Genomic DNA, 18,528 nt, shown 5'->3' with positions numbered 1-18,528 from the left:
CACAGTACAGTGGAGAGAGGAATGCTTCTACTTGGTCTGTGGTTCCAGGCCGTAAGGAACCCCGAGCACAGCACTCACCACCCGTCCACTCGATGGACCGGAGACATCTGAGCCGCACACACGTGAATTTAAGATCATCTCTAGTGCGAGCTGCCTAGGAATGTCCTGTTTTTTTTTAATTTTTTTTTTCAACATTTTTATTTATTTTTGGGACAGAGAGAGACAGAGCATGAACAGGGGAGGGGCAGAGAGAGAGGGAGACACAGAATCGGAAGCAGGCTCCAGGCTCCGAGCCATCAGCCCAGAGCCTGACGCGGGGCTCGAACTCACGGACCTCGAGATCGTGACCTGGCTGAAGTCGGATGCTTAACCGACTGCGCCACCCAGGCGCCCCGGAATGTCCTGTTTTAAGGCATTTGAGAGATATGCGGAGTCAAAACCTGTAGGACATTTCTGTCCCTCCAGAACCTTAATAGCAAAATCAGCACCAAAATCACGTTTTCTTAGAAGGTGATATGAATCACAGAATCACATCTATGGCTTAAGAAAAAAGCCCAAAGGGACTTCAAATCTTTTAGGCTGTTTTCTTCTTTTAAAATAACATGCGACAGGGAGGGGCGCCTGACTGCTTCAGTCAGTACAGCATGGAACTCTTGATCTCAGGGTCATGAGAGCAAGCAAGACACTGGGCACAGAGCTCCCTTTAAACAAACAAACAGGGGCGCCTGGGTGGCTCAGTCGGTTGAGCGTCCGACTTCAGCTCAGGTCACGATCTCACGGTTCGTGAGTTCGAGCCCTGCGTCGGGCTCTGGGCTGATGGCTCAGAGCCTGGAGCCTGCTTCCGATTCTGTGTCTCTCTCTCTCTCTGCCCCTCCCCCATTCATGCTCTGTCTCTCTCTGTCTCAAAAAATAAATAAACATTAAAAAAATAAACAAACAAATAAGTAAAATACGAGACAGAATTTTGGTTAGTGCTTCATCTTTCAATGACGACGAGTGTAAATAAATTTTGCCTTTGAATTAGGGCTTTGTTTCGCTGTCAGGTAGGGTGTGATGGGAAGCCAGGGGAAGCCAGGAGCTGACATGATCTGACAGATCACTGTCCACAGCAAACACTCACACCTCTGAGCCCCCCCAGAGCGAGTACAGCCGCCCTGCAGTGGGACTTCTAGGTAAATGCATTTAGTAATACGAGACACGTTAATACCCAACATCATTACAGAGCCTTTGCTTTTCCGACAAATGCATGGCAATGTGCCATCCTGATCAAGAGGAAAGCCTCACTCGCATGAAGCAGGATCTCACCTTGACAAGGAATTCAGGGGTGTACAGGTGGCCAGGGGGTTGTTTGCCCCAACGTATGGAACCTCGCTAGAAAGGCAGTCGCTGCAGAAACCTGGTTTACCAAAGCTCTTCCTAAGACAGTGCTATACAATTAAAATACGTTTTTGCTTACATACCCCTGAAAATGTTTGGGTGCTATGTGCCCTCCCATACTATTTTATGTTGACATCTAAAATCTTCACCATGGGGGCCCTTGAGTTGGTTAGTGTCCAACTCTTGGTTTCAGCTCAGGTCATGATCTCGTGGTTCATGAGTTCAACGCCCCCACTGGGCTCTGCACTACCAGTGTGGATCGTGCTTGGGATCTTCTCTCCCTCTTTCTCTCTCTGCCTTCCCCCCTCTACCATGCATGCTCGCGCTCTCTCTCTCTCTCTCTCTCTCTCTCAAAATAAATGAATAAACTTTAAAATAAAATATTTAAAAACCTTCACCATAAATTAGGTAGTTATGAAAATGTATCTTCTAGCTTACTGTAGATATTGCATATTACCATAGTGTAAATATTAAAAATAAACTATTAGCTCACTCTTTTAAAGATGTCCAGGAAATACCACAGGGATGCGATATCCACCATCACCTATTTAAGAAGTAGATGGATACCCTCTCATTAATAGTAACAATTTTATGTTTTTTCTTTTTTCTCCTCTTTGAAATCATATTTTCTTGCCTTTTCTCCCAAAGGATTTTATACTAATAATTTTTTTTCAGCCTGAAAGTGTCAATCATGGTCATACTTTAATAATATGCTAATAAATGGAAATTTAAAAGTTTAAAAAAGTTCCCGTGACTATAAATCTCACTTTAAGTGTTTAAAATTTTCTTCCGGACCACTGGTCATCACAAGTATTCCTGGTGCATAAGTGGTAAAAATCGCATAAATAGAATGCACATATTCATAAGCAATTGTTGGACATAAGTTCCTGGATACATTTTGGAAATGCACCTTTTAAGGAGATGGATTTGGCTTTGGCAGGCGGGAGAGTGGGTGCCTTTACAGAATGCAGTTTAGCCCCCAACACCTCCATTTGGTAAGGTTCTCTCTCGGGGGGAGGCTTTCACCGTGGGGACAAGGCACAGGGAGGACAACTGTTTGAAGAGAGGCGGTGTGGCCCAGGACAGCCCAGGAGGAACCACAGGGCACCCGGGCCTCCTACAACCACATTTGAGGAAAGAGGTGAGTGTAAGATTGGGGATCTGAACAACGAGGCCGTTGTAACTGTCTGTGCCCATATGCTTGTCACAAGTCTAAGAAACCTGGCTGTGGCGGGGGGGGGGGGGACTGTGCTCTGCCCCCACCAGGTTGCTGACTTTCCTGCCCCTCACCCCTAGAGTTTCGGCCTCTCCTTTATTTTTTTTTAATTTTTATTAAACAAAAAAAATTTTTTTTACTCTTTATTTTTTTTTTTTTTTTTTTTTTTTTTTTTTTTTTTTATTTATTTTTGGGACAGAGAGAGACAGAGCATGAACGGGGGAGGGGCAGAGAGAGAGGGAGACACAGAATCGGAAACAGGCTCCAGGCTCCGAGCCATCAGCCCAGAGCCCGATGCGGGGCTCGAACTCACGGACCGCGAGATCGTGACCTGGCTGAAGTCGGACGCTTAACCGACTGCGCCACCCAGGCGCCCCTTTACTCTTTATTTTTGAGAGAGAGACAGACAGAGTGCAAGTAGGGGAGGGCAGAGAGAGAGGGAGACACAGAATCCAAAGCAGGCTCCAGGCTCTGAGCTGTCGGCACAGGGCCTGACGTGGGGCTTGAACTCACAAACCGCAAGATCGTGACCTGAGCCGAAGTCGGACGTTCAACCGACTGAGCCACCTAGGTGCCCCTCAGCCTCTCCTCTAAATGGGAGCTGAGCAAGTCCTCTGAAGTAGAGTGGGGTGCCAAATTCAGGGGGCCTGCCCTCAGCCTTGGTCTTACCCTGACGTCATTTCAGGTCCACTGAGGACTTTACAGACAAATCCCCCTGCGCTTCAACGTCACCTCTGGGTTTCCACACTTGACGCATGCCTTCAAACTTCAGGTGCAAAACATATGTTATGTGAAAATAAATTTTACTCCAAAAATTTCACCCGGCGTTTACATTTTTTTTTTTTCAAGAAGAAAACCAACAACACATAGGAATGTCTGTAAAAAGAACAAGGAAGGAGGAGGAAGAATGCGTGAAGGATGCTCTCAGGTGAGTCTGAAAATGGCATTAGGGAACTTAAGTAATTGTTCAAACCACCAACATGAGGGAGGGTTCGTTCCTTATTTACTTACATTAGTGTTTCAAGTGCAGAAAAGCATACAGGTAACAAATGGCAAATAATCCCCCTCCCGAAGAATTCCTGTTGACCTTAAAAAAGTAATACACGTGCATGGCCAGAAAATTCAAACCGTATGTAAAAGAGAACTCTTGATCCTTCCTCAAAGGTAACTACTGTTCAGCGCTTCCCAGGCGCCCTTCTCCCCAAAAACATATCTGCATTTGTCCATTTTTCTTCCCTTCCTTCTCTTCTTCAAAAGTGAACTCAAATTTGTTCGACCCTGCTTTCTCCACTTAATAAAACAGCAAAGACGCACTCATACACGCACACGTGTGCACAGCCTCCAGCACAAAGAGATCTTTTTAAAAAGCAGGCTCACAGAACTTTTTCATATGGAACCATTATCAGACAACAATTATTTTCATCTGTCTCCTACTGAGTTTAGCTGTCTCAGGGTTCTTGCTTGGTCCACTTTGCCGTTAGAACTGTTACCCTAGCGAGAGTCATTCTGCTTGGAGGGTAATCTAAATTTTGATTCAACTGCATTCGAGAAAGGTTAAGCCAATTCACACTTCTATCAAGTACATAAAAGTGTCCCTTTCCCCATACCAGACGAGAACAGATCAACCAACATTTGGCAACAGAACGTGTAAAATGCGGTATTTCACTGCTGTGTGACCTTACGTTTCTTTAACTGTGAGTGAGGCTGAATGCCTCTTCTTATGTTAACTTTGATTACTGGACTGTCCTTTTAAATGGGTTTATCAAAATTCTTTAAAAAAATTTTTTTAACGTTTATTCATCTTTGAGAGACAGAGTGAGACAGCGCACGAGCGGGGAAGGGGCAGAGAGAGAGGGAGACACAGAATCCGAAGCAGGATCTGAGCCATCAGCACAGAGCCCGACGCGGGGCTCGAACTCACGAACCGCGAGATCAGCGACTGAGCCACCCAGGGGCCCCTCAAAATTCTTTTTAAATTAAAGATATTAACCGTTTTTCATGCAAGTATCTCCCCAGTTTGTCCAATTTATCTGTTGAGTTTTGTCTCTTTTGTCACAGAGAAGTTTTAAATTGTCATACTTTTTGTATCTGTTAACCATCTAAATTTTGCAGGGTGGTGGTGGTAAGAGGTGTGTGAGGAATGAGGGGAAACAAACTGTAATAACTTCCCCCAAACAATTGTTTGTCATCAAACCATGTAACAACAGTTCCTTTTCCCCACTGCCGCAGAATGTTAATCTTACCATGCGCTGAAGTCCCAGTTTTATTTGGGTCCGTTTACAGACTGTATTCCGCCGATCTGTTTCTTCCCTAATTCAAAATGGACTCAATTGCTATAACTATTGTATTATTCAGAATACATTTTAATATCTGGCAGGGCTAGAGGCCTCATTTTTCTTCTTGTACTCGGAAACCTCCTTGCTATTCTCAAATGTCTGTTTCTATATACTTGAACTGGCATCAAATTTTCACAAGATTGAATCTTTTGGTCCCAGCAGACTTTTAAAAATACTCTTGATATAGATTATCCATATTGTTTTGATCAACTACTACCTAAAGGTTTTATAGTTTGGCTTCTTCAGCAAATGAGACTTTTTCTTCACTAATATCTTCAAATGGCTGTTCTTTCTTGTGAAAGGAAACAAATAATTTTAGACGACTCTTGTAACCTTACCAAGTTTTCCTATTTGTTTCTAATTACTTACCTCGTGGTTTTTGGATATATAACCCTATAACCTTCAAGTAATGATACACTCGCGTCTTCCAGGCTACTTGACCTCCTATTTCTTCCTCTTGCGTAGCTGCGGTGGCCAGCACCCCCAGATCGACGAGAAGTGTCAGAGGGGGTGACAGGCTTCCCGACACTGCTGTGAGTGCTTCTGGTCCCTCACTGCTGAGCACGACGCCCGGTGTCTACGACTCAAGCACACTGGCTAGGTGAACCTGTCCCCACCCAGGAGACCTCGGGAATCCAGGCTCCTCCCCGGCTGCGTCCAGCTGGTGGACGCGCGCTCCTCCCTCTTCTCTGTACTCTTATCGCAAGTCTTATTCTGGGGACACCCTGCCTCACTGGGGGCACGCTCTGCTCCAGTGTGGGGACTCCCGCCTCGTGCACCATCCTGGAGCCCCTTGCTTCTATCAGAGGGTCAGCTTGGATGGGTCCCCCTTTCAATTTTTCTCCTCCCAGCTCCCCAGACATTAAAAAAAAAAAAAAAAAAAATTCCTGTTTAAGGTGGTTTGGTAGCCTAACGGGACTGTGTGGGTCAGAACCCGGGTCCTGGACCTAGAGTCTGTCTTCTCAGATGACACCGCCTTATTGATTTGCTCATTGGTTTAGCGGCTACGTATCGCTGGAGAGAACTGGCTCGGGCACGTAGGAGTCTGTCTTCCTGCTCACACTCTGCTGCAATCGAGAGTCGGAGTGAAGACCTCCAAGCATCGTCTTTGGGGAGAATACGGAGATCATGGCAGAAGCTGCTACTTCCAGGGCGTTTTCTGATGCTTTCGCCCACACGTTGTCATTCCCCCCTCACTCTCTGCAATATTATGCAAGATTCTATTTACTCGGTTCCCTCGTTTAATGCTTCTGCAGAAGGCCGACTTAGAAACGGTGGGGGCTGCTCCAGGGCAAGCCTTGGAAATCCCGGCCTTGTTCTTCTGCTGAATGCTAGCTCCATTCTTTAACATCACTTGGATATTTTTGTCTTGCCTAGTTTAGCTCCCTGAGGCTATCTGTTGTTCATATGATTAGGATTTTGGTTTTGTTACACCGTCCTAAACTGTAGTCCTCTGTATTTATTTGAGCTAGTAACTTCAAGGGCTGAAGGAAATGCTGAGAGCGAGTCCTCTAAATTATGGCCCCTGGCATTTGCTAACGAAATACACAGACTTTCAGGACAGTTGCCTTTACCTGCTGCTTGAGTGCCTCCAAAGACTCAAATTCCAATCGGGCCAGTTTCATCTGGATATGCCGTGGTTTGTCAGGTATGGCAAATGCAAGTATAAACTTTAAAGCCAGGAGTGCGTGCTGAAAACAAGAAAGGGTACATGTTGATATGGCACATTAGACCACATGTGCAATGGAACAAAACAGTAACTAAGCAATCTGTGATTCTCCTCGTTAACCTTGGGTAATTTCTAATTACTGGCCCGCGATGTATCAGAGATCAACCAGGCCCAAGAGTTATATTTAACCCACTCCCTTGTGGCCCACTCATTAACCAGTGTCTTCCTTTGCTTTATTCTTTTAAAATCAGTTATTCCCTTAAATTGATACCATCTGATACTTTCAGTGCTTTAAAGGAAAATGAAATTCATCCTGAAAAGTCTTTCGCAAACGTTTTTCTACCTGTGTCTAACTTCCGAATGTATCATCGGCAGACTCATTCTATTCTTTGCCCGATAGCGCCCTCCCTGTGCTATGCTTCTGGCTGGGTTATGTGAAATGCACAGGCATCTCAGACACCTTGAGTCCTCTGCATCCCCAAAGGTGCCCGGTGCAGTTTCCTTCATGAGATGATAATAAATACTGATAACTGATTGACTGGAATGTAGTGCCTTATGCTGCTGACTCCTTATGCTGTAGGGCAGGCAGACAGAATGTCTCCGTTATGACATGGGAAGCTTAGAACCCTTCTACGCAATATCCTAAGACGGTTCTCTATACCCTAATGGTACAGGGTTTGTAATTATGCCTCTTTCTCTGCAGAAAAGAAGAAGCCAACAGGATCGCTTCCTTTGGTAAGCCTGCCCTTCAAACGCGCAGCCTCGGCCTGCTGATACGCCTCCAATTCCAGTATCACCTTGTGATCCAGCATCGACACCCACAGGAGCCTCGACGATCAAAAGGATAAAGCTGCCTCTTTGATGACAGCATGAATCACTAATAGTAAGAGCTGTGAAATGATTTTTAAAGGTAAGAAACAATTAAAAGGCGTTTCGGAAATCAGTGAAGGAAGTGGAACAGGCTCTAAGAAGTGCCGCATTGAATTAGTGACCGAAAAAGAAGACAGCTGAAAGACATTAGATGAATTCTTTACTGCGCTATTTTCAAAAGGAGGCTGCGAGACGAATACCGTGTGGCTGTCTCCTGGGAGCAGCACGAACCAATGAAGGAAATAGGCATCACGCCGTAACAAGCAGCGGCTCAACCCCGAAAATGGGCGCAGCCTCGGCACCAGCCAGGCGCTCCTGGTACAAACGAGAGACCCGGGGTGGGCCAGGCCAGGCAGCCTTCACTGCAGTGTGACTGCCGTGACCGGAGAAGACACTTGGAAGGTACTGACTAAGCGTCTACAGGGTGAAAACGGGTAGATAACAGCACGGATCAGATGACATCATCTGTTTAATTCTGAACTAATTGGGTTAAATTAACAGGAGCCTGGATAAAATCGACAAAGAATAAACAAATAATTCAAAAAGGTATACTGTGTCATTATTTCATGCCACTGGAGTCCCGACATATACTTTTATGTAAGACTTAACCTCTTTAGTAGAAACACTAGACAAGAAGTAAACAAGTGAGCAGATGAAAAGAAACCTTCCACGTTTTCCAGACATGGTGGTCCTCAACTGCCAGAGCCCCACCACGAGCCAGCCACTGGCCTCTTTCCAATCCCCTAACAAGTCTGTACCCACTTTCTCTTCTGTGGAGTCTCAGAGGGAAGTGGTGAGAAAAGGACCCTGCCGAGGTCTCCCCTCGGATGCAAGGTGCCTGGAAGATGTGTCAGCTCAACCGGGACTGGTTACCAGGCCACCGAGCAAGGCTGCCACAGACCTCGGTGCTCACAGCGGCCGTATGAACTGTCCATAACCCTCATGAGTTACAATTATTGGTATTTATTAGACAACATTAGTTAAAATAGGAAGTCATTTTAACACGGTTAAAACATTTACGTAGCAATGAGCTTTTATGAGCTCTGTAGCTCCTTTTCCTAAAATTACTGTATAATAAATGTTTCTAAAGGCTCTTATGCAGAGAACTCAGTTTCTTCTGAACTATATTTGCAAAACAGGTTCCTCGTAGACCTGCTTGTTCGAAGCTTTTGCCTTCCTGCAGAACACCGCCAGGGTCATGCTCCTTGGAGAGCTGCACGCAAACCGCGCAGCTGAACCCCCTTTAGCCGGGTACCAGCACCTTGAAAGCCAGAAGGGAAGGCACTGTGCCCATCCTCTCACGTTTATTAGTGACCAGGGTGCTCGACGCGGGTCTAGGAGACGATGTCCTGGTGCACAGGCTGGAGGAGAAGACGAGTCATCCTGGGCCATCCTGATGTCACGTGTAGGGGCTACACACACTTGCAGTTGCCCCAGTTTCTAGCAGTTCGGAGAGGGCTTCCCGAAGGAAGTATGTTGGAGCAGAGACACGCAGGAGGAGGGGCTGGCTGGGAAAGGGGGAGGAGCTAACCCAGAGAGGGAACAAGGGCACTCAGGGACGGTGGGGCTGGGGGACAGGGGAAAACCGGGGCACCGGGAGCTGAGTGAGGGGTGAGGAGGCATCGAGGCACCAACCACTCACGGCACGGAGAGCGGACAAGTGCAGAGGCCACAGAGAGGCGGGCAGGTCGGCAGGGTGAGCTGGTGTGTGTGACAGCAACGGGCTGGGGCCTCCAGGAACGAGCGGAGGGCTTACCAGCGGAGGACCGGACAGGCTTCCGCGGCCTTACGATGCGCGCAGGATGAGGGGCAGGCCGGAGGGAGCTACGGGGAGCAGAGGTCCACGTGGGCTTTTAGGTGTCCACAGGACATCTGAGCAGAGAGGCTCAGCAGGCAGTGGGGTAGAGGGCTCTCACGTTCCCGACGGGGCTGGAGGCAAACAGTGGGAGTGGCTGGGGTACGTGCATAAACGGCACAGAGTCACGGGAACGGGGTGGGGGGGGATCTGCAGGGACACACGGCGAGGGAGAAGAGATGAGACGAGGCAAGAAGACGGCACAGGCTGGACCTGAAGGAACGAGACGTGTGTGATGAGCAAAAGAGGGAGGCCTGGCAACTGGCTTGAGAAGCAGCAGGTGGGGGCAGGCTGAAGTCCAGCAGGTTCTGGAGTTACAGAAGCGAAGGGGAGAGAAGGAAGCCAGTCAAGGTGGGCACAGGAAGGTCAGCCACATGGAGGCGGGGGGGGGGGGGGGCTGTGGCTTTAACACCAGGCGGCCTTTGGTGACTCTGGTGGGAGTGGTTTCAGCTGAGTGGGGGCCACAGAAGCAAGACCAAGGTGGCCTGAGAAGGGCCTGGAAAGCAAGGCTGGAGAGAGGAGGGCCATCCACAGAGTTCAGTTCGGGAAGTCTGGAAGGAGGGAGAGTAAGAGAGAAGGTGGTAGCCGGACGGAGGGAGACCTGGGCTAGCCAGGCGTTTGGGTTTCAAACGTGCAAGTTTAACGCAAAATGCTTTGGCAGAAGGAACCGAGAGAATGGTAAGAGGACCCTTGGCAGAAAAGTCTCAGCACAGACCAGGCTGCCGTGCGAGGCAGGGCTTAGCCACACACGGGAGGTCTGACGCTGTCGGGCTGAGGAGGGAGAGTGGCCTCGGGGGAAAAAAGGCATTGGGGGCACTCATTTTAGAGAAGTATGCTAAAAGAAACTTATTGTTCAGAATATGCAACTCATACTTAAAATGAGGAAGGACAGGTGAGAATCCCACACAGTGTTCTCCTTTTTCTTTTACAGACCTAACCTTAAAGCATCACTAAGTGTCTTTTCCTTAAGAAAGATCGTCCAAGACAGAAAAAAAAAAGTGTCTTAAAGAGCAAGACAAAAACGCCAAGTTTATTAATTAGATCAGAAGAAAATCTATCAACGTCTTGACAATGACGATGGTTTTCTTTGGATGGTTGGCGATGTGGGCAATCTCTTTATCTTTAGTCTCTAACAAACATGCATTATTTTGTTTTCTTTTCCCACATCTTATTTTTTGAGTTTGTACTTTAATTCCACTTCACACAGTGTTCATATTAGTTTCAGTGTACAATTTAGTGATTCAACGCGTCCATACGTCACCTGGTGCTCATCACAAGTGCCCTCCTTAACCCCCCATCACCTATTTCCCCTGTCCCCCACTCCCCTCCCCTCTGGTAACCGTCAGCCTGTTCCCTAGAGTTAAAAGTCTGTTTCTTGGTTTGCCTCTCTCTCTCCACCCCCATGCTTGTTTTGTTTCTTAAATTTCACACATGAGTGAAGTCATATGTGATTTGTCTTTCTCTGAATGACTTATTTCACTTGGCATAATACTCTCTGGCTCCATCCGTATCATTGCAAATGGCAACATTTCATTCTTTTTTATGCCTGAATAATATTCCATTGTATATGTAGACCACCTCTTCTTTATGCATTCATCTACTGATGGACACTTGGGGCGCTTCCATATCTCGGCTATTGTCGATAATGCTTCTATAAACATCGGGGTGCATGTCATGTATCACTCGTATAAGGGAAAAAACACTTCTGTGAAAAGAACTCGAGGATCCCTCATGCTGGGGAAGGTCACTGAGAAGACATGACCACTACTGGACCCCCGAGCTAGACCTAGGTGGTGAGGTTGCTCCCTCCCTTCCTTGTCCTTGGAATGTGGGAATGAGGTTTGCCTTTCCCGCTCCCAGAAGTTGGTCCAAGGACATCGCCTTGAGACGGTGATGGGGTGTTGAGAACACCTTGCACAGATTAGTTGACTAAACCCAGTTAAGGTCTCTGTTTATAAAAGTTTATGAAAACTTTTAAGATGTGGCGGGCAGATGCGGGGATCCACTCGTCTTGCTGCCACCCAAGACAAGCCTTGTATGTAAGTTCCCTTTGCTTATTAAACCTGCCACCTTCCAACCAGGAGTGGCCTGCCTCTCTCCTCCGTCTCTCCCTGCCAATGGCAGTCAGGGGCCAGTTTCAGATTATACCCGGGAAGCTCCCGAGAGGGTTGCACAGCAACACTCGCTTGAACAAATTACATATGCTCTGCCAGGCTCCTAACCCCACCTCGTTATAACTGCCCATATGCCCAGTAAACAGGCCAAAACCAGACAACTTGCAGCCCAGCGAGTCTGGCTTTTCATCTGGAGTCTAAGAATAAAAGAAGTTGTGAAAGCGGTCACTTTGCATTCATTCATTCTGCAAATATGTAGTGAGCACTGACACACAGCCAGACTGCTTAGACGGTGGCCTTCCTCTACCTCTTCCTTCCCTCCCCAAATCTCTGTCACACTGACCCAGCCCGCACCCCGCCCTGCTTTGCGACACTCCCAGAAGTCCCACCAATCATGGGTTAGTGGGGTTTAACATCCCCCTGGGAGAGTAAAGAGCATCGCCATTCACAGGTTAACTATCAATTAATTTAATTAGCTGGTGCTCAATGGTCGCCAGCGCTCTCTGGCCTCCACCCACCCCCGATACTCCTCTGAGTGCTTGGAAGTCGGGGGAAACACCACAGCAGCTTCCGCAGTGGGGTACTGGCTTTGAGGAAGAGGAGTAAACAGAAGCAGAAAGGAACCAACACTGTCTCAATGGTCAGGGAAGGATAAACTAGACGGCTAGCCTCCACTGCTTTCTACTTACTGATTTCTTGTGTCCAGGATCCAGAGTTCAAGTTGATGGATTAAGTAAGAAGTAAGCACTTGTGGGCTAGCCTGGAAACCTAAATAACAGTTACAGCACTATGTTTCAAAAAATCAATTTTTAAAATGTTGTTTGTATTTCCTCTACAGCAAATATGTCTCAAGGCTGGGAACTGCTTTATGCTAACTGAACTGAGGGGAAGAAAAAGTACAAAAAACATTTTAGCTATTTCTACTTGTTTTCATAAATGAAAGCAAACCTAAGATAAAATGCAAATCTATTCAGATTTGAAGAAAAACGTATTAAAAAATGAATACTTGGGTTGGCTTTTCACAGCCTGTCTATGAAAAGAGAAGACATTTTCTGGGCCGTAAAACTCACAAAATCTTATCCTAAACACAGTAAAGAAGAAAAGAAACAGTAGGGGGCGGGGTGGGAAGATGGGCAGAATTTGAGAAGTGATAAATACAAAGAAGTTGGCTCCCCATTACAGTATGCTTCAAGTAGTGATTACAGGGTGTCTTAGTTGGGAAAGGAGAAAAGGACAGGACCAGAGAAAATAAGCATGCAGAGCTAAGTGCTTCCCAGAAGCGCAGTAGCACCTACCCTACCCTCAGTGCCACTCACCTCTGGTCGCCACAGGGCGTCAAACGCTCGGGGGTCTTGTGTCAGGTGCCCAGAGTGAGCAGAACCATTTTATTTTACAAAAACTAGAAACTATGACACGATCGATAGCAGCAGCTGTGTTTGTAGCCACCAACCCTCTCTCTTATGAAACACAAAATGCAAATCAGAGATGAGTTCCTGGAATTCTGAAAAGCCAATTTGATCTCTGCAGTGGAATGTCTGCCATGCTACCTCTTTCCATGCGGGGCCCAGCCACCAAGGAATGAAAGAAACTCCAAAAGAGCATCCTCTGCTGATTACCACATTACGTGCCAGATGCCAGTTAATAAGAAATGATTAGTGGATCGGATCCAAGATCCAAAACAATTTATGGAATTAGGCTCTTGAGGAAAAAAACCTCAGGAAAACAGAAATACAACATACCGAAATCTATGGGTGCCAGCAAAAACAGTTCTAAGAGGGAAGGTCATAGCAATACAGGCCTGCCTCAAGAAACAAGAGAAATTCAACTTAACAATTTAACTTTAAACCCTAAAGGAACTAGAAAAAGAAGAATAAATAAAGCTCAAAGTTGGCTCAAGAAAGGAAATAATAAAGATCAGAGCGCAAATAAATGAAATAGAGACTAAAAATAGAAAAGATCAATGAAGCTAAGAGCAGGTTCTTCAAGAAGATAAACAACATTAACACCTCTTTAGCTAGACCCACCGAGAAAAAAAATAAAGTGCTCAAATAAATAAAATCAGAAATGGAACAGAAGTTACAACTGATACTGCAGAAATACAAAGGATCATAACAGACTACTGGGAACAATGATAGGCCAACAAATTAGACAACCTAGAAGAAATGGATAAATCCCTAGAAACATAAAATCTTCCAGACTGAATCATGAGGAAATAAAAAATCTGAATAGACCCAGTTACTAATAAGGAGACTGAATCAGTAATCAAATAACTCCCACAAACAAAAGTTCAGGATCAGATGGCTTTACTGGTGAAATCTACCAAACATGCAAATGCGATTTAATACCCACCCCTCTCAAACTCTCCCAAAACACTGAAGAGGAGGAAAAGCTTTCCTCATTCTATGAGGCTGGCATTACTCTGCTACCAAAACCAGATAATGACATCACAAAAAAAGACAATTACAGCTGATATCCCTGAGAAATACAGATGCATCCCCCCCACCCCCTGCTCCACTCAACAAAAATATTAGCAAACGGAACTTAAGATACATTAAAAGGATCATATACCATGATCAAGTGGGATTTCTTCCAGGGATGAAAGGATGATTCAACAACTGCAAATCAATCAGCACTACAGTAACAAGATGAACGATAAAATTGTATGATCATCTCAATAGATGCATTTGACAAAATTCAACCTCCATTTATGATAAAAACTCTCAACAAAGTGGGTACAGAGGATATGTACCTCAACATAACAAAGGTCAAATATGACAAACCCACAGCTGACATCATACTCAAAGCTTTTCCCCTAAGATCAGGAACAAAGACAAGAATGCCCACTTTTTCCACTTTTATTCAACACAGTACTGGAAGTCCTAACCACAGCAATTAGTCATGAAAAAAAAAAAAAAGGCATACAAATTGGAAAATAAATAAAACTGTCACTACTTGCAGATGATATGATGATATAGGCCTAAAGAGGCCACCCAAAACGAAACAAAAACCCCACAAAACTGTTAGAATAAATGCATTCAGTAAAGTTGCAGATAAAAAATTGGTATACAAAATTCTGTTGCATTTCTGTACTCTAGTAACAAGCTATCAGAAAGAGGAGTCAAGGGGCGCCTGGGTGGCGCAGTCGGTTAAGCGTCCGACTTCAGCCAGGTCACGATCTCGCGGTCCGTGAGTTCGAGCCCCGCGTCGGGCTCTGGGCTGACTGCTCAGAGCCTGGAGCCTGTTTCCGATTCTGTGTCTCCCTCTCTCTCTGCCCCTCCCCCGTTCATGCTCTGTCTCTCTCTGTCCCAAAAATAAATAAACGTTGAAAAAAAAAATTAAAAAAAAAAAAAAAAAGAAAGAGGAGTCAAGAAAACAACCCCATTTACAATTGCATCAAAAAGAATAAAATACCTAGGCATAAATTTGGCCAATGAGATAAAAGACCTGTACTAAGAAAACTAGAAGATATCAATAAAATAAATTGAAGAAGACACAAATTAATGGAAAGATATTCTGTGCTCATGGACTGGAAGAATTAGTATTATTAAAATGTCCATACTACCAGGGTTCCTGGGTGGTTCAGTTGGTTAAGCATCTGATTCTTGATTTCGGCTCAGGTCATGATCTCATGGTTTGTGAGTTCAAGCCCTGTGTCAGGCTCTGTGCTGCCTGGGATTCTCTCTCTCTGTCACCGTCTCTGCCCCCACTTCTCTCTCTCTCTCTCTCTCTCTCTCTCTCTCTCTCTCTCTCTCTCTCACACACACACACACACACACAATAAATGAATAAACATTATTTTTAAAAAGTCAATACTGCCCAAAGGAATCTACAGACTCAATGCAATCCCTATCAAAATTCCAATGACATTTCCTTCACAGAACTACAACAAATAATTCTAAAATTTGTATGGAGCCACAAAAGACCTCAAATAGCCAAAACAATTCTGAGAAAGAACAAAACTGGAGGCCTCACACTTCCTGACTTCAAACTACAGTACAAAGCTATAGTAATCAAACAGTATGGTATTGACATAAATGGAACAGAGCAGATAAACCAGAAATAAACCCATGTACATATGATCAATTAATTTGTGACAAAGAAAGCAAAATACACAACAGGGAAGACAAAAGGCAGTCTCTTCCACACATGTGATGGGAAAACTGGACAGCTACATGCAAAAGTATGAAACTGGACCACTATATTATACTATACACAGAAATTAACTGAAAATGAAGTAAAGACTTGAACATAAGATGTGAAGCCATAAAACTCCTAGAAGAAAACCTAGGCGGTTAGCTCCAAAATATATAAAGAACTCATGTAATTCAGTAACTAAAAAACACAAACAATCCAATTAAAATATAGGCAGAGACATTTTCCCAAAGAAGACATACAGACGGCAGCCAACGAGCACATGAAAAGATGCTCAATGTCACGAAACATCAGGGAAATGCAAATCAAAACCACAACCAGATGATCACTTCACACCTGTCAGAACAACTATTATCAAAAAGGCAAGAAATACCAGGTACTGGCAAGGACGTGGAGAAAAGGGAATCTTTGTGCAGTTTTGGTGGAAATGTAAACAGGTACAGCCATGACAGAAAACAGTATGGAGGCTCCTCAAAAAATAGAAAGTAGAGCTACCATAAGATCCAGCAATTCCGTTACTGCATATCTACCTGAAGAAGACGAAACACTAATTTGAAAAGATATGTGAACCCATATGTTCATGGCACCATTATTTATAATACCAAGATATGGAAACAAACCAAGTGTCCTTCAATGGGTAAATGGAATACGACATAGCCATAAAAAATAAAATCTTGCCATCTGCAACAACATGGATGGACCTTGAAGGGATTAAGCTAAGTGAAAGAAGTGAGACAGAGAAAGACAAATATTGCATGATTTTACTTATGTGTGGAATCTAAAAAACAAAACAAATCAAGACTCATAAATACAGAAAATAGATCAGTGGCTGCCAGAGGGGAGGGGACTTGGTTGGCTGCAATGAGTGAAGGGGATTAAGAAGTACAAACTTCCGGGGCGCCTGGGTGGCTCAGTCAGTTAAGCATCCGACTTCGGCTCAGGTCATGATCTCGAGGTTCGTGAGTTCGAGCCCCACGTCAGGCTCTGTGCCGACAGCCCAGAACCTGGAGCCTGCTTCGGATTCTGTGTCTCCCCCTCTCTCTGCCCCTCCCCCACTCATGCTCTGTCTCTCTCTCTCTCTCTGTCAAAAACAAATAAACATCAAGAAAAAAAAGAAGTACAAACTTCCGATTATAAAGTAAACAAGACCAATTATAAAGTAAACAATACTTAGGGATGGAATGTAGAGCATGGGTAATATAGTCAATAATATTAACGTTGTAAGGTGAAAGACACTAAACTTATTGTGGTGATCATTTTGCAATGTATACAAATGTCAAATCACTATGTTGTACACTTGAAACTAATATAATATTATATGTCAATTATACCTCAATATTAATTTTAGAAGAATGTGAAAAAAACCTCAGGGATTTTCATCTCATGATGGTAGATACATCTACTCTTCTGTGTCCCCATGGTCCCCTGGAATGACAGAAATATATATTCTAAAAAGAATGAGACTAGGAACCAAGAGAATTTGCCAGAAATTCTGAATGTAAGACTGATGGAGCAGAAAGTCTAGCACATCTCCTGACACAAATGCAGATCCTTCCAAAGAAGCCTCAGAGAGAGGCCAATGTCAGATTCAGCCCCACAAAAGGAAAGGATTGGGCCAGAGTCATCACCAAAGTGAAGGTATTAAAAATCTGCCTTCAGAAGAGCAAGGGCCATAGGGAGCCCTTTCTTATGCCACCTTGTAACAGAGTGACTACAAGGTTCTACTCTTGCAAGAAAGCCAGTGACCTGCCCTTTAAAGAAAGCATGTAACCATCTGGGAGAGCTTTTTGTGTAGGGTTGGGAGGCCCAAGAGAGAAGTGAAGCCCATGGTCATGCCAGACTCCCACTAAAGACTTGGAGGCTTGAGTGATGTCGGCAAGACGGTGAAACAGAAAGCCCAAACCTCGTTCAGTCCAAAAAGCCTTCATGACAACTCCGGAAACCAGTTAAGAAGTTGCAGAACCCTAGGCGAGCACAAAGTCAAGAGCAGCTACATTGAAATATGTAAGAAAAGCCATTGGATTTCACCTGTGATAGCCCTTCCTCCAAGCTGATACAACTCAGCCTAACTGGGAGAAAATACCCCATTTGTGGCTTCTCCCTCGGGAGAGGAGGAGAAGAGTAGAATGTGCATCCACTGTTCCAGCTTTTCAGGTGACTGCCCCACGGACTGATTTCTATCGCAGTAGACTCAGAGTGCTGGAGAGGCTATGATGTGTTTTGAATGCCTGGGGGCCACTAGGACAACCTGAGCTTGGTGACATGTGGAGGTACCAAAGAGCTGCAGTACTGCAGACACACAGTGGAGGGAGCAAGAGATTACAAACTCCTGAAAACTAAACAGACAACGTCCCTAATTGGGAATCTATATGCACAAGTTCAGAGAAGACACATTCTCAGAAAAGGTTTGAGCCCTCTGGCTAGGCCGACTGATGGAGTTCTTTCCCTGTACAAAGTTAGTCTGTAAAGACTGGGAGGGGTGGCTTTTTTTTTTTTCAAATGCATAAGTCTCAGCAAAAAATAAGGCACATGGAGAAACAGGGAAACATGGCACAATCAAAGGTAAATAATAAATCTTGGAAAACTGACCCTAGAGAAACAGAGATCTATAAATTATCTGAAAAATAATTAAAAATAATCATCCAAAAGAAACTCAATGGTACAAGAACACAGAAAAATAACTGAAATCAGGAAAATGATGCATAAACAAAATGAGAATATCAACAGAAATACAGAAACTATAAAAGAACCATACAGAAGGTCTGATGCTAAAGAATTCAATAATCAATTCTTTAAGAGATGGGTTCAACAGTTGACTTGTTCAAACAGAAGATTCAGTGAACCTGAAGATATGTCATTTGAAATTACTGAGTCAGAGGAGCAAAAATAAAAACAGGAATAAAGAAAGATGAAGAAAGCCTAAGAAGCTTAAGATACAT

The 18,528-nt window shown here is 44.7% G+C and overlaps 1 protein-coding gene across 5 annotated transcripts in view; it reads right to left on the bottom strand.

Annotated features, from left to right (window-relative positions):
* ANO10 (anoctamin 10) overlaps positions 1 to 18,528 on the bottom strand; it is a 224,833-nt gene that overhangs the window by 40,786 nt on the left and 165,519 nt on the right. For 2 of the 5 annotated variants that reach the window (XM_030329340.1, XM_030329339.1), the window contains exon 12: positions 6,504 to 6,620. The exons of 1 other annotated variant lie outside the window; for it this stretch is intronic. In XM_030329340.1, the coding sequence (XP_030185200.1) occupies positions 6,504 to 6,620 (117 nt within the window). Of the gene's footprint in view, positions 1 to 6,503; positions 6,621 to 7,136; positions 7,173 to 18,528 lie in introns of those variants that run through there. 2 more of the 5 variants (XM_030329342.1, XM_030329348.1) reach the window with 2 other exon arrangements.

The sequence above is a fragment of the Lynx canadensis genome, chromosome C2 (genome assembly GCF_007474595.2).
Source record: "Lynx canadensis isolate LIC74 chromosome C2, mLynCan4.pri.v2, whole genome shotgun sequence".
Classification (NCBI taxonomy): Eukaryota; Metazoa; Chordata; class Mammalia; order Carnivora; family Felidae; genus Lynx; species Lynx canadensis.
The sequence above is the reverse complement of the archived record's forward strand: the minus strand, read 5'-3'. Positions and strand labels throughout refer to the sequence as shown.